Raw genomic sequence first — 16,271 nt, 5'->3', positions numbered from 1 at the left:
ATACTGTGGAACATTTCAGATCTCCATGGAGACAAGCGGGAGACCAGAAAAGTAACATTACGTTTTTGTTAAAGGTTGGATGTGTATTTTGGGCAAATTAGCACAGAACAAGATCATTAGTCCTAATTTAGTGCTTTGTCTGATTGTCCACATTCCCCTCGCTCTTATACAAAGCCACTCAGAGACGAATGATGAGCGAGACTCAGATGTGTGGCGTAAAAAAGGTGTTTATTGGTTTCTCAGTCTCCACTACAGCAGCGCATCACTCAACACTGAGGTCACAGCGCCGCCACAGACAGGCAAAAGGGCAAAGGTCAAAGGGCATTCTCTCCATAGACCTGTTCACGTGAAATTATTAAGAGGCCGTTGATGCATGTCCTTTGTAAACAGTGACACGTGACTCTCTCATTGAAGAAGCAATACACATAGTATTATTGTGCTTTTGCATATGGTCAAAATGTAAGAATGGCATAATTTTGCATATTCAGGTCACATTCAAAATAAGTGTGAAAAATGTAAACTAAACAATGTAATCATTTGGAATAGAACATTGTTTGAATGGATAATAAAATTGACAACTACCACGATTTAGCTGGACATAAGTCACAACATACTGTGCATTTCCATTATTTTGACCATATATTCCACACAAAATGAAAATATGATGCAAACAATGAAGCCGAACATTACAAAGAAGCACTTGACAGAAAGTGGAGTTCAATCAGTCAAATAAATTAAAGTCATATCAAGACCCATTGACTTTGAACGGTTTCTGCATCAATTTATAAATTCAATAATGTCAGTCCTTTGAGATATTGAAATGCACAAAGGTAAACCTGGACAGCCGTTGCCACATATGAATACGGACACGTCCAAATAGATATTTCTAGAAGATTTTGCCCATTTAATTTGCCGATGGACCCATTACTGAGCCCTCTCCTTTCCAAGTCAAATGACAGCCTTTCATATTTCAGTATCAAAGCAACAGATTTTCACATCTTATAGCCTTTCACCATAATTACCACACCATTCTGACATGTTCAAACTATACAAAACACTTACTATCTTTTCTTTCTTTCCAGACCAGCGTGGCATCGCAGCTTTACTGTTCAGTCTTGGAGCTTTGTCAGTCATGGATCTGACTTTGATTTGAAGTCTACAAAAATAGGGACATTTGCACACGCGCATGCAAAAGGCTCTCAGAACCTGCCGTGTTTTGTCCGTCTTTGGCTTTCCCCCTTTAGGGGAAGAGGGACATACAAATATATAGATTTCTTAAATGTAGGAGAAGATTTCATTTGCGCCAATCCGAAGAAAAAAAACATTGTATGCAGTCAATTTCATTTGGACAGTAAATGACAAGCTCAAATGTCATGAAAGCTGGGACACAGTAGTATGTATAATGCAAATCTCATAAAACCAAATAAATAATGGACAATAATATAACAGATAAAAGTTGCTCGGGCGGTAGAAGAATGGTCAGTTTGTCCTGCGCAGGTCATGTTAGTGACACTTCACATGTGCGGGTGGTGAGGAGAATAAGCCACCTTTCTGTCAGTCAGCCCCAAGGCAGCTGTGGTTAAAACTCGCTCAACACAGTGTGACTGAGGAATAATGCAATGCTATTTAATGACCTGTAATAGCTTTAATCTGTAGATACCTTCAGTTTTAAATGAGATTGATCATGACTTAGTTCAAACACATGATAACCATGTTTTTATCATACTGTGAAATACAGATTCTATGAGATTTGGAAAACTTATACATATTATGAAAGTGTCCCAACTTTTATGAAACTGGAGTTGCATTAACAATTTCCACAGGCAGCAGCGACACGGTATGTTCAGGTATTTTAAGAACAGCCAAGAAAAGCCAAATGTACTGTAATACTTTCTAATTTGAAATATGATCTGAACTGAAAGACAATTTGGGCAAATGATTCTGTAAATATACAACGTAAACAAATATAAAAAAAGAAAAAAGATGAGATCGTCAACTTTGGCTGTAACAGACGATGCAAATGCCAGAGAGAGAGAACACAACACACGATTATAACCTGCCACAGCTCGTTTTACTGCTGCACTGCCCACAAACACTTCATGTATCGTTTGGCACCAATCTAAGACAAGGTGCTTATGCCATTTCAAAGCAATGCATTTAGGCTCCATCAGTGACCTACAGAGTAAAGGGGAAATAAAAAAAAAAAACTCAAATCTAAAAGTACATCAAATAAAAACAAACAAATGTAACAGACGACTATCACAACGTGCAATTTCCTACCACAATGTAATACTGTGAACTGCACCATCTCTCCCAAAGAAGGACAAAAACTAACAGCACAAAACATAGTAACAAATGATTTAAAAGTGTATGGCTCCAGGTAGCTCTGAACAATCTGTCGCAAAGCAAAAGGAAAAACAAAACAAAACAGAGACATGTGTCATCTAATTGGGGAATTTTCACAGTTTCAAATCTGTAGTGTTTAATGTGTGCGAGTGTGACGGGCCAAAGTGAGAACAGCCGACTGGAGAACTACTGAGCAAAATATAACAGGATGTAGCAAAAAGCACGTCTTATAGCTTAGATTTCTGGGTTATATCGTACCTACCGACAAGATATAGCTATAAATGCAACCTTTTTTCTTTTTTTTAGACCCCTGCGTCCCGTTTCTCCCCCAAGCAGATATTACAAAGACGTACAAACATACAAACAAACCATTAAGTTACAAAGAGACACATTCAGGAAGTGAGGAAATGCTGGATTTGATTGCTATATAGAGCCCTTAATATGTTAATAAAGATCGCAATCCAAACAGTCTGTGTGCGGGAGTGTGAAATAATATTGTGAATCCCAAAGGTAACACGAGGGAAGAATTGTGAATAAAACCGCTCGATGGTTCCGTCAAAAAAGTCCTCCGTTCAAGCATATAGTGTGGCGACAATTAAAATACTTTTAAAAAAATCCGAAGAGCATTGATATTGACGTGTCTGCGTACATCTTTTCGTTGTAAAATGGCTCTTCTGAAGTGCTGAACTGCAAAAAAGATGACACGGGAGGTGGGAGACGGGAGCAGTGGTGTGTGTCCTTGTTCAGTAGTCAATACGAGCCAAAGTAGTGTCTTCAATCGCCACGGTAACACACAAGCACGCGCGCACACACACTCATACACGCACACGCACAAGCAGAGGCAGGTTCTCTGGTTAAGGCAGTGGCGGAGCGAGACATCGACTGGATACGTTTGGCGTTCGGGGCTCATGGCAGTGACAGCGCCCTCTACTGACGACAATACTGTTCCCGCTTCTCATCGCGTCGACGCCTTCACGCTGCGGCTCACTCGAAGGACATCAGATTGGCTGGTACCTGGAAGCAAACGTCCAGAGTGTAACGCGGGAGGGTCCAGACGCTGAGGGTTTCATATCAAAACGGACAATGCAGAGCCACAGATCAGTGTTAAATAATGTCAATTGTATTTTAAAAGTTGTATTTATAAAGGGGTTAAAACTGCAGCCACGCCTTAATTAGTTTCAGAACCTTAATATCAGGTCTGTCTCACCTCAAATGTTATTTAATGAGGTTTATCGTGGTAGCAGTAGCAGTAGCAGTAGCAGTACAGTATTAGTGCTACAACTACTAGACTAAGACTAAAACTGTCCATACTGTGAGCAGGCTTGCATCTCCATAAACCTGACTTGTACTAGGGCTTGTTTTAATGGAAATGTTGTTCGTTGAGCTATAATATACCACAGTATGGCATATAACTTATGCTTTTAACTGTCTATTTCCATGGAATTATGCAGGCGACTCACAAGCTCCAGAAAGTTACATACTGTGCCTTTAATGCAACAACGACCGGTATTGCAAACACATTATTTTGACTCTCCAGTTGCTGCATTGTGTGAGTAAAAGTGTAATGTCAGTGTTTTACCTGTTGCCTGTTGCTCTGGCAGGCTGCGCTCAGATGCTTGAACCAAAGCAAAGCGTTCATTCGGTTTCCTGCTTGGTACTTGTATGTGTTACCTGGGCAACGGAGACAAAAAAACAATGTTGAGCGCCAAAATCCTTTCACCTGTTTTTCTCAACCTCTGGAAAGTCTCGCTTGACTTTGGCTCAGCAGACGGGTTTCTACAGGAGCCAAGGCTGAAACCGGAGTACGTGCAGGAACAGGGAGACGAAGCTGATACGACTTTATCCTCTGAACCAGGGGACGAGTCTGGACTCAAGAACGCCATGACCAACGCTGGAAATCATACGTCTCAAATGCTGTTAGACATATTGCCTTCTTTCCACTTTGGCTGTTACGTTCTGGGGTTGCCACAGCAAAACATCTGCCTCCACTGTGAGCTCTATGGTTTCAGTTATGGACTAAAATGACTTTGATTGAATATACATTTGTATACAGAACTTTATGGTATTATAAATGTTAAATTATATTAATACAATCCAGCCACACATCAAAAGTCAGCATTATCATTGTGTCAGTTCTAAGCTTGAAAATAGTAGGACATTCTCAACCTTTGCTCCTAAAACTTAAGCCTCAGCAAGTCTAGCACGCTCTTGACTTTTTTAATTTATTATTAACATTATTATTTATTTTATTTTTATTTCCCATATCATCTGTTTTGCTTCTGTTCTTTTTTTTTTTTAACCACCTCTTCTGGTGTAATAAGTGTTTTGTGTATGTTTTATGTTCTGATGAAAAATAAAAATAGTTAAAAAAAAAAAATAGTAGGACAAAGATTGCTCCAAACAGCTAATCAGATTTATTTTTTATAGATAGATAAGATCACTGGAAATGAAAGCCATCAGATTATGGGCACTTGGGGTAGAAAAACCTAACAAACTGAAAAAAAAAAACACACACTAAATAAAGCAGATTATTTTAGACATAAAACAGCTCCATCAGAATCAATAGTGTAATTATGACATCATTACTACTGATGCGCAGTAACAGAGCACGACTTAACACGTAATCAAGTCGAGTTTCCAACAATCCCGACAATAGAATCTGATACAATCCTTACCGTGTTCAGAGTCGGTGAGCATAAAAACATCCGGATGCTCGGGATCGTCCGCCATCATGGCCATGAGCCCCACCACACACACGCTCTTGCAGGACGTGGACTTAAACTGGGCACAAGAAATACCACTCAGTCTTTCCTGTCGCAGCTTTGACTAAACTCTCCTTCATTTCAGGCTGAAACTGAAGATGGAGGAATGTTCACCTGGGCGTTCGGTGCGTCTAACCCCGGCACACGGAGCTCATTAGGCTCGGAGCGGCACACGGGACGCGCTGATGTCACCGGGCTCATTATTGGGTGAATGCTCCCATCTGTGTCCCCCGCTGAGCCCGACCACAGGCGGCGCACTACACCCAGTTTAGGGGTTTGTTCCCTGTCTAAGAACGGCTCTCTACACACAACGGTGACTGCACATACTCACTGTGATAATAATAGTCACGTTCTGAGTGTGGACGGCGTAACTGGGCCAGTCACAATAACATAGTTTGAGACATTTATCGCTAATAAAATATCTCTCGATAAATGAAATGATTGAAACTACTTTATGCCGCTCTTGTAATAGAAAGCAGGAGAATCCCGCTGAACCCTTTACTAAATCATCATAAAAAAGAGCTGCAATATAAAATAACAAAACCCTTATGTAGTTGGAGTTTAGTGTCATTATTGCGTGATAGATGTGTGAATTATTCAGCCCTCTACAGCTCAAATGTTCATGTAAAGCTAAGAAGAAGTAAGTAAGTTGCCAAATAGTGCATGGAAAAGGCACGGAAAGATCGAGGCTCCTAAAATATTGTTCTGTCTATCATATTCATATAACACGGATGGTTTAACAGAACAAGAAGAACATCAAATTGGGCATTTTCTCAAGCAAAAATGTCATGTTTTTCACAGTGAACAAAGTATAAACCCTAGTAAAAGGTAATCAGTACAATCAGTACAATCAGTAATCTAAAGCCAACAAAGGAAGTGCAGCTAATGACAGTCAGATGCCAGTTTTGACAACGCATTCAGGCAGGTTTAGTGTTAGTCTGTAAAACCAACTACTCATGTAATGTATAAATGTCTAAACAACTGACACGTTTATGTAGCACATCTGCTCAGTCTCTGCAGTCGTCCAACCTTAAACCTAAATGTGTGTGACTTACATGTTTTCTCTCTGTGGCCTTCAGGGACTTGGCAGCGTAGTAGTAAAGCTGAGTACCACAAAGAGCCACCCAGTATTTGGTCCAAGACGCCACCTGTAGACAGAAAAGAAGCATTATTACTATAAATAACTAATCATGACTTATTCCAGTGCATTACAAAATCATAAGATGTATTTTTGGCGAACATCCTTCTTGTTGCAGCCTTCCGACATCACTTGAGCTTGTGAGGACATGGATTACATTGACTTTAGGCTCCTGGAGTTTGGCTAATGTGATGTTTTGCCATAAATAACAATAGATTTAACCTGGTAATGAATAACAAGATTGAAATTAAGGAAATGCTACATTACAAACATTCAAAATACAAGTTTAACAAGCTCATAAATCACACCAACTGTTAGGTGACCAGCAATAACAGTTTACACGTATGTAAACAGAAAAAAAGCTCACGTCTAGCGGGACAAAGTGCAGACATGGCCTGGAGGAACAAAATAACAAAACCAGACAAAAGACAGAGGCTAAAATGCTGGATTTAGTCTCTGTATTTCGGAAATACTGACTTTAATCCAACTAAGTATTACGCTGTGGTTTTCTCACAACTGTTTAATGCAAATTGAAAGCAAAAATGAAAGTAAATACTACATTGCACGTGAAATAGATGTACATTTAGTGTATGTTTGGAGTGTGCAGGTGCGTCGTGTGGAGGAGTGAGCTCACGGTGGGTTTCTTGCCCTCCTTCAACACAGTCTTCCGCCTCAGAACGCCTTGCACTGTGACCGCCCCGGGATACAAGTGCACAGCGAGCTCCTCCGACTCGGCTGAGCTGCACAAACGCGGGAAAACACAGCGTTATAATGCAAGGAATACTGTAAGTACACAAGTGCAGGATCTGAAAGTTAGTGAAGAATTTGAACAAATGAAGGCGAAGAAATGCGACGGAAAACAACACAAATAAATCGAAGTAAAAGGCGTGCATAGTCCCATCCAGCAAAGTATCCACAACAGAGCTTCAATGATTATGTTTCTGGCTTGAAGAGGAAAAGGTATGAGAGATGTTTAACTATATTCACTTTCAGATAAGAAACTAAATTAATTATCAAGATTGCCATGAGGCCTAAAGAATATCTACAATGAAAGACACTGGTTCTAGTGTAAATGACTTTGCCACAAAATTACAACACTATTTGAACTCACTATACACAGAACAGGACCAATCAAATACTATGGCTTTCTGGACTATATAGACTCCAAAACAAATGTAAAAAGATGCTTTAGAGCAAAGACGGCGGCATTATTAAATCAAAATAGAAAAATAGAATAAACTATTTCTATTTTATTATACACTTCACATGTAAATATTCTCGCCTTTGTCACCATATTTCAACATTTATTTAGTTAAAAACTTATTTAAAAATGTCAATCTAAAATGTAAATAATCTTTAGCTGCTGCTCTAGAAGTCAGTGTCTCTCGAAATGGCATAAATATATATCATAATTATTAAAATAAATAATTTCCCCAAATCCCTGTACGTTAATAATAATAATAAATATAGCCGCAAGCTATATTGATCGGCCCTCGCCACGCCGCCGCCACGCCGCAAGAGGAGGGGGCGCTAACGCGCCCCAATTGTCCTTTTATTACGCCTACTGCTGAATCTGTGACGCTGTCACATCTTCTCCCCTTTGTTTTACCATCAAAAAGCAATTTTATTTTGAATTCTTGGCAAAATGTGCGGCTTTGCCGCACAGACACCGTGACTTTGAATGAAAATGTGGATAACTTTTGATGGTCCACACCTGAAGATGAGTCTCACCAAATTTCAGGTTAATATGTCTAACGCCCTGGGAGGAGTTCGTGAAAGTCTAAAGTGTAAACATGTTCTGGCGATTTCCCCATTGGAATAACATGAAAGGTTTCGGTCATCGTTACGGCAACGCCATAACAATTATGACATGGGTCTCATTGACTTTTTTGATGGGGATGCTAAAATTGAGTTGTGTGTCAAATTTCATATAATTTCGCAAAACTAAATATTTAACCTCCATATAAAATCTGTAGGGGGCGCTGTGGCTCCAAATTAATTTATTTCACTTCAAGTAGGTTTAGGGCAAAGAGTTTAACAACTGATTCTAATTTGACGCAATTCGGACTTTATCTGCGCAAACGGCAGAGATTTCTGAAATTCTTGCTACAGTTTGCGGCTTCGCCGCACAGAGACCGTGAGAGGTATCAATGTAATTTGGATAACTTTTGATGTCCCACTCCTCAGTAGCATTTTCACCAAATTTCAGCTTTTTAGGGCCAACGCCCTGGGAGGAGTTCGTAAAAGTACGACGTTTGGAAAAACTCCGAAGTCGTGTTTAACCATTTTTGAAGCAATATGGCCGACATTTAGTTGGGCGGACGGCGTTGCCGTAATAATATTTTTTACTTCTCTTGTCACCATCTACCTCTGCGCCAAATTTCATGATTCTACGATCAGATTTTTTTTGAGTCATTTCCCATCTCTCAATGCATTTTTGGTACATTTGGGGGCGCTGACGCGCCAATTTTTTTTAATTTTAGAAAAAGGAAATAGCCAGAATGTAGAGAGGCACGATTTTTAGAGGTGTGCTAATTTTTGTGACTTTTCGTCAATGTTCACTGGGTGAAAAATAGGGGGGTTGGTCCCGAGGAGGAGGATGACGAGGAGGAGGAGGAGGAGGATGACGAGGAGGAGGAGGATGACGAGGAGGAGGAGGATGACGAGGAGGAGGAGGAGGATGACGAGGAGGAGGAGGAGGATGACGAGGAGGAGGAGGAGGATGACGAGGAGGAGGAGGAGGATGACGAGGAGGAGGAGGAGGATGACGAGGAGGAGGAGGAGGATGACGATGACGATGACGATGACGATGACGAGGACGAGGACGAGGACGAGGAGGAGGAGGAGGAAGAAGAAGAAGAAGAAGAAGAAGAAGAAGAAGAAGAAGAAGAAGAAGAAGAAGAAGAAGAAGAAGAAGAAGAAGAAGAAGAAGAAGAAGAAGAAGAAGAAGAAGAAGAAGAAGAAGAAGAAGAAGAAGAAGAAGAAGAAGAAGAAGAAGAAGAAGAAGAAGAAGAAGAAGAAGAAGAAGAAGAAAAGAAGAAGAAGAAGAAGAAGAAGAAGAAGAAGAAGAAGAAGAAGAAGAAGAAGAAGAAGAAGAAGAAGAAGAAGAAGAAGAAGAAGAAGAAGAAGAAGAAGAAGAAGAAGAAGAAGAAGAAGAAGAAAGAAGAAGAAGAAGAAGAAAGAAGAAGAAGAAGAAGAAGAAGAAGAAGAAGAAGAAGAAGAAGAAGAAGAAGAAGAAGAAGAAGAAGAAGAAGAAGAAGAAGAAGAGAAGAAGAAGAAGAAGAAGAAGAAGAAGAAGAAGAAGAAGAAGAAGAAGAAGAAGAAGAAGAAGAAGAAGAAGAAGAAGAAGAAGAAGAAGAAGAAGAAGAAGAAGAAGAAGAAGAAGAAGAAGAAGAAGAAGAAGAAGAAGAAGAAGAAGAAGAAGAAGAAGAAGAAGAAGAAGAAGAAGAAGAAGAAGAAGAAGAAGAAGAAGAAGAAGAAGAAAGAAAGAAAGAATAATATTCCGATGCGGAAAACAATGTTTCCCATTTTTCAAATATCATGAACTATACATTTGACCCACACCATGAGGTAGCTCGCTTTCCTACCTCATGGTGTGGGTCCCTGGTCACTGACGGGTACTTTCGTTAATTTTGAGTGGGCTCCGCCCACTTTGTGTTTTTGGCCCTCTATACAGTAATAATGTTCAATTTTTGCATTACATGCTTATATGCACGGAACATGCAAGAGATGGGGAACGTATTCGTGAGCTACTTAGCGCAAATGAGTGCTTTATAAAGCATCCACAACGGTAAAGTTCCATTTTCCTACTACTAATTAGTATGCACGGGGCGTGCGTGAGTGAAGGAGTGCGTTAGTGAGTGTTTGGAAGTGGGCGAGCGCTTCACGCTCGATTTCGTGCGCACTACGTGCGCACTTTCGCAGCCGTGCTTTGCACGGCCTTACGAGATTAATAGGCCTCTAGCCAGCTTGTGGCGCTCGGGCCTAATAATAATGATAATGATGATAATGATAATGATAATAATAATAATAAAAGAAAAATCCTTAAAAGCATTTTAGTCAAACATGCATTTGTTTTTACTTTTCCAGTGCTGTACATTTCAGAAAGAAGCCAAAACCCCATTAGGAGAAAACAGACACAACCCACTGAGCTGCTGTAAAGATGTTGCCATTTGTGTGTTTCCAATTGTTCAATTTTACAGATATAAATCTTTGCAGTTATAGTATCATAAAGTGGATCAGGAATGGAGAAGGTGGTGAGCAGATTGTGGCGTGAAGGACGCTCAGAGCCAGAGCCCCAAACGCCTGCTGGAAAAAGACAGATTTGAAAACATTAAAAAGAAAAAAGGTTTGATCATTATGCAACCACTATTAAAGCAAAGTATAAGAGTCTGTCCCATTGTATGTTAGGATTTAAATTTGTAAGAACAGTTTTAAGTAGAACTCTGACAAACAAAGGGAAAGTTTTAAGCTGCAAATTGAAGTGCAACTGAAGTCTTCTAAATTCACTATTCAGTCAATGTACAACAATCAGACATGACAATATGACCACTGCGTGTTCATATCATTACAGTTGCAAATTGAGCACGCTTCTATCATGTTTAACATCGTAAAAACTGCCAAATTTATCCTTTCCACAATGAAAAGATTATCCATGCGTCATCATTTCATGCCTGATTTATGTACACTTCAGCTGGTCTTGAAGAATAAAACATGCAGTGAATCAAAAAAAGACAGAAAACGTCTACTATAGATCATACACATGTAGCAGGAATTGACCACCACCTAAAAAAAAACCCCGCAACGAACACACAAGGGTTAAAAATCCCCTAGAAACATAAGGAGCAGCAGCAGACAGTGACCCCTAGTGGAGAGGAGGGAGTGAGCGCTTTGGTTCAGCCTGTTCTGTACCTGCTGGGCCTCAGGACGCCTCGGTAGGGGATTCGGGCCACTCGGGTCACTGGGCCCAGAGAGTGGTAGAAGCGAGTCCTGTTCAACAACGGGACAAGATGAGGTTGGACAGGGGAACAACTGTGGGGTCTGAATGCCAGCTTTGGGCCAGTGGGTTACATGGTTTAAGTTGGAAGAAATGAAGGGTGTTATTTGTTTAAAGTTGGTTAGTATCATAAGCAGTTGGGTTTCTGTCTCCTACTTTATAGATATTCGGGGGGAAAAAAAGAGAGGTTTTTAAATCAGATTTTTGTGCCTATTTTTCCTGTTTGACAATTTTGTAATGTGACTTGCTTGCTGGACATGAGCAGCAGATGCAGAGGTAATTACACAACTGTTACCTAGCAACAAAACTGTAAAAAAAAGGTTCAAAATCCATATAAATCACACGATAGTTATGATTTGATGATAGATATTTACCACAAGGAATACTCCACCAAGCAAAGTCATAATTACAAAAATATGACAATCTCAGTCATATGCATTAGTGGTTTAATTTATGCCAAACTGTAATAATAATCCAATGCTGTAAAGCTGAAGATGTGAATATTATCTCTACATTGACTGACAAATAAGTCTTCTGGTGTGGCTTTTGTCATGTAAGAAGCTGTAGTAGTAGTAGTTTTAATGGTAGAAGTAGAAGTTCTTTGATTTATTTTTAATTATTTACAATAAGCTACAATGAAATACATTTAACTGTATATATATATCTTGGCTAATCTCAGTTTTCCTCTCGTTGGTTGACACTTAATTTTGCACCTGGAGGGAAACGCATATAAACCCGGCTCTTGTGATTTAGATGTTTTGAGGGAATGGTGCTCTGGTAAAGAGGTTAGTAAGTCTTTGGCTTGAATCATGCACCGTCGATGTTGGTGCAGGTGGATAACAACTGTGAGGGGAATAAAGCTGAACACTAAATGAATTTCACGCTGCAGGAAAAAAAAAAAGCAGAGACATTTTCATAGGGTTGGTAAAAGCTGCGCGCTGCAGAGGAATGAGGCATGACTGAGTTGGCTGCGAGGCTTTAGGGGAGAGAAGCTGGGCATGGAGAGCTTTAAAGTGGCTCATTTTCAACAGCTGCGCCTTGAAGTCTTGTGTTAGAAATGAGGTTATTTTATGATGAAAGCTGTGGATGTGGAGAAAGCACAACAAAATAATGAGGAAAAGTACCTCTCAAAAGCAGGCCATGACACTTCTTCACTCAGCTCAGAGCCTTCGCTGCTCCCTGCAAACACACAGACCATCAGGCCTGCTCTTTATACCACAAAACCTCCACTCGAGGACAACATTCTGATCAGTCAGAGTGAAATATGTATTTATAGATAAGAAATACGCTGAGAGTCTAAAATAAATGTGTTGACATCAATTAAAAATATGCAATGACAAGTAAAACGATTATTTCTGTTGTACATTGAGACTTTTAAATACAATATCGCCAAAGTAAAAGGTGGAATTTGGTGAATGAAAGCTTCTGGTTAGGGAATATTGATGATTTATTCTTTTTTTTCCATTCTTTTCTTTACTGTGGATGAAAATCAGAAATGGTTTATTCTTTTTTTTGACATTTTGATTTAATAATGCCATTGTCTTTGTTATTAAAGGTATTTTTGTATGTGTTTTTTTAGTCTGTGTAGTCCTGATAGCAATTATGATTATTTTTTATAGTTAATTAGTCACGATTAGTTTTCTAGTTGCAGCTCTACAAATTATGAAAGTAAGGATTTTGTTCATTATTTGTATATGATGATAAGAAATTCTTGGATTGTAGTGTACTTTTATACAGGGACAGTTTAGGGAAAACAGACAATGTTCACACTCCACAGCGAGTCTCATTCAACCTGATGAAATGTGACGTGAAATCTTAGACGTTTTGCTTTTATTTGAATGCAGAATGGAGAGTCTCGGGCTGAAGTCTTACCGAGTGAGATCCCGCTGGACAGAGTGGAGCTCTCGGCCTGGACTCGGCTCGGACTGTGGCTCTCCATCACACTGTCGTCCAGTAAATGTCTGGAGCCGGCGTTTGGGAACGTGGCGCTTTTAAACTCTACCGTGTTCATCTTGTGAATGAAACTGCACCGGAAGAAAAGGAATGGTGTGACTTTTTGCTTTCAATCAAACTGTACAAACATCAGCGGAGTGAAACTGACTTGTAACCCAGACTGTGGCACTTCCTGTGTCCGTAGGGCAGGAGGTTTCGTGGAGAGGGGGGCGTGGCGGGGACTTTGGTTCCTTCAGCTGCGATTGTATATTTACGACCACAGAGAGGAGACGCTTCCTGACCTGAAATTAGAGTTACTACATTAGATAAAGAAGTGTTCGTTGCCCCAGGACACCCTCAAAAAAGAAGTTTCGATCTCAATGGTTAAATAAAGGTTAGAAAAGGTTGATTTTCATAGCAGATAACATTACTTGAATGACTGACGTGCTGCAGAGTTGTTCAAAATTACAGAATGGAGCAAAATCAAGACTTAGATCTACATGTGTATAGTTTTAAGATTTTATAACAGAAAAGAGGCAACCGTTCTGTATTTCGAGAGTAGAAAAGTCAGTTGGCTTTTCTATGCCAGTTCCACCATTGAAATCACATTTACGTTCCACTTCACTTTTACAAAATAGTAGTAAGCTCTGACAACTGTTTGGATAATAAAAATGACTGTTGTCCATGCTAAATAGCAACTCACCAGCCAGGTCCTCTTTGGAGGCATTAGCTCGTGGTGTGTTGGTGCCGGGCTCAATCTTCTGTGACAACCTGAAAATCAAGAATAGACGCCGTTATTGACAATCGGTCCCATCAATCAAACGATGCGGACGATCCAGGAGGTTTTAACTTACGTGTAATTGTCATCCTCCACAAACTTCTGCAGCTCCTCGATGTATCTGACAGAGTTGAGATATTTCTGAATATGAGGCATCACAGGCACGTCTGGAGAAGAGAAGACGGCTGATGATTACGTCGTCTACATGATACGAGTTTATGAGTTAATTTCGGTAAAACAAACGACTCTATACATTTCTTTACATAAAACAAAGGTGCAGGCTGAAGCCACAGCTAATTACACCCTTTTTACATGATAAAACACAGACATGTTATTACATGTCTGTGTTTTTAATTAAATTCATTCATGAAGCTTTGTGGATAGTTATAGCTACTTTAGTTAAGAAGAAAGAACCATACTGAAGCTACAATACTTTTTTTTTGTATTTGTGAAGCACTTTATTTCAGGTTGCGAGTTCACTTAAGTTTTATCTCATCAGCTAAATTCAGTCAGTAAGTGATAATATAAACCCACCATATGTGCAGGATCTCTGTAAGTCAGATATGATTCGGAGGATGTTGTTCATGAGATTGGACCTCTGCTCGTTCTCCAGGATGCTGCCTGTGGAAGGATAAGCCGAGTCGATGTACGTCAGGTCCGACAGGTACATGCCTGAAACGGAGAAGAGGCCACTTTAAAACCTAAAGACATGTTTTAACACATTTATGATGGATCGACATTGTTATACTTAAAAATAATGAGATATTAATATCGGTCAATATAATAAGGACATTTTTGACCGACACCAAATGCCTTTTAGGCTTACAACTTGTTGAATCTTCCTCTACATTTAGAATAATTTCAAACAAATAAAATAAAACTTGATTCAGTATTTTTTATGTTAAACTATAAACAAAACAACAATCAGTATAATTTCACACAATCACAAGGTCAGCCTCAAAAGCATCTTTGAGCTTCATTGAAAAACCTATTATGTGGGATTACAACGTGACCATATGAGATGTTTATTTGCACAGACAGCTCTAAAACATATGTGAACACAAGTAAGAAAAGGTCAATTCCGTGCCCCTGTCCTTGGTTAAGAGTCACACGAGTGCATCTGGCAGAGGCGTTAACTTTACAGTTGTGGGAAAAAGGATTTTTGGGGCCAAACATGGAAGGTTTAACTCATTACACACATATAGCACAGAGCAGAACACTAAAACATGGCCAGGTTTTCTTTGATGCATGAAGCTCTGCAGGTGTAAGATCCAGTCTATAAAGACCAGCTTGTAGAGAAATACCACCTCAGATAGTGCCAAAATATAACAGACTCTTATTTGCATATGTCAGAGCACCTTATTCATATTTTCGTTGTTACACTGTTGAAAGAAAGCTCAAGTAAGAACACAGTGGGCAGTAAATAACTTTTAGTAAAGGAAGATTCTTGAGAAACAACTAACTCCAACTATCTACTTAACTCTCATGGTTTTAAAATAAGAAATGGGGTTCAGGGATGTACACAAAAACAAGGACAGCACAATCAATTGACTAAACGAGTCTAAAATACGGTATTATAATCAATATGACTAGCCTATATGGACTATAAAACATATAAAAAGACCGTATAACAAAAACAGTGGCATTTCAAACTCAAAATGTCAGAAAATATTTATCAAAATCATAGTTTGTTTTGTCTAGAAGTCTTCAGTCATCATATTTCAGCCTTTATTCGGTTGACAATGCATTTAAAAAGTCTCAGTGTAAAACAAAAATCACCATTTGACAGGTATTACTATTCGGGAAAAAAAATAATCGTTAGTGACAGCTCCAACAAAAAACATTTGAAACCTTTTGAATACCTTTTTTATTTTTTTTTAATCATTGTGCAATGAATTGATTGATATTCAACCATTTCACTTCCAAATCTCTCTTCCCATCTTAAAAATACCTTTCACCTGATCCTTTCCTGGCAAACCAACACCATTTCTGAAATTCTTAGTCTATCATTGAATAAATATCAGGAGTCAGACTCGGCTTTCCCCCATTTTGAAGATAATGAATAATGCCTTCTAAAGTGACCAAATGGAGTGTCTATCTTCTCTTTCCGCCTCTATTGAACTTCACACACCAGCGTCATGATTGGGAGCAGATGTGGCAGAGCTTATCACACACTCCATTACATGACAACTTCCCATTCTTCATCTCTGAAAACCTTTGTTTCCATACAGATGTTCACAAATAAGACACTGATATACAGTTCAAACGCCTTAACAAGCTGAGACAACAGCAGGGAAGATGTACAGTGCATCCGGAAAG

The 16,271-nt window shown here is 39.3% G+C and overlaps 1 protein-coding gene across 4 annotated transcripts in view; it reads right to left on the bottom strand.

Moving 5' to 3' along the window:
* Window positions 1-209: 209 nt before the first annotated feature.
* Window positions 210-16,271, bottom strand: part of ralgps2 (Ral GEF with PH domain and SH3 binding motif 2) — a 74,201-nt gene continuing 58,139 nt past the window's right edge. For 3 of the 4 annotated variants that reach the window (XM_072439259.1, XM_072439258.1, XM_072439257.1), the window contains exons 10-21: window positions 14,487-14,624; window positions 14,029-14,119; window positions 13,878-13,945; window positions 13,344-13,476; window positions 13,115-13,266; window positions 12,367-12,421; window positions 11,158-11,235; window positions 6,881-6,986; window positions 6,164-6,256; window positions 5,022-5,127; window positions 3,926-4,017; window positions 210-3,360 (exon numbers count right to left, since the gene is read on the bottom strand). In XM_072439259.1, coding sequence (XP_072295360.1) covers window positions 3,331-3,360; window positions 3,926-4,017; window positions 5,022-5,127; window positions 6,164-6,256; window positions 6,881-6,986; window positions 11,158-11,235; window positions 12,367-12,421; window positions 13,115-13,266; window positions 13,344-13,476; window positions 13,878-13,945; window positions 14,029-14,119; window positions 14,487-14,624 — 1,142 coding nt within the window. In that variant the 3' untranslated portion in view covers window positions 210-3,330. The remainder of the gene's footprint in view (window positions 3,361-3,925; window positions 4,018-5,021; window positions 5,128-6,163; window positions 6,257-6,880; window positions 6,987-11,157; window positions 11,236-12,366; window positions 12,422-13,114; window positions 13,267-13,343; window positions 13,477-13,877; window positions 13,946-14,028; window positions 14,120-14,486; window positions 14,625-16,271) is intronic. The other variant, XM_072439260.1, reaches the window with a different exon arrangement.

The sequence above is a fragment of the Eucyclogobius newberryi genome, unplaced genomic scaffold (genome assembly GCF_026437365.1).
Source record: "Eucyclogobius newberryi isolate DKJ021-1_F unplaced genomic scaffold, fEucNew1.0.hap1 SCAF_9, whole genome shotgun sequence".
In the NCBI taxonomy this organism is placed as follows: Eukaryota; Metazoa; Chordata; class Actinopteri; order Gobiiformes; family Gobiidae; genus Eucyclogobius; species Eucyclogobius newberryi.
Note: the sequence above shows the minus strand (reverse complement) of the source record. Positions and strands in the feature narration are given on the sequence as shown.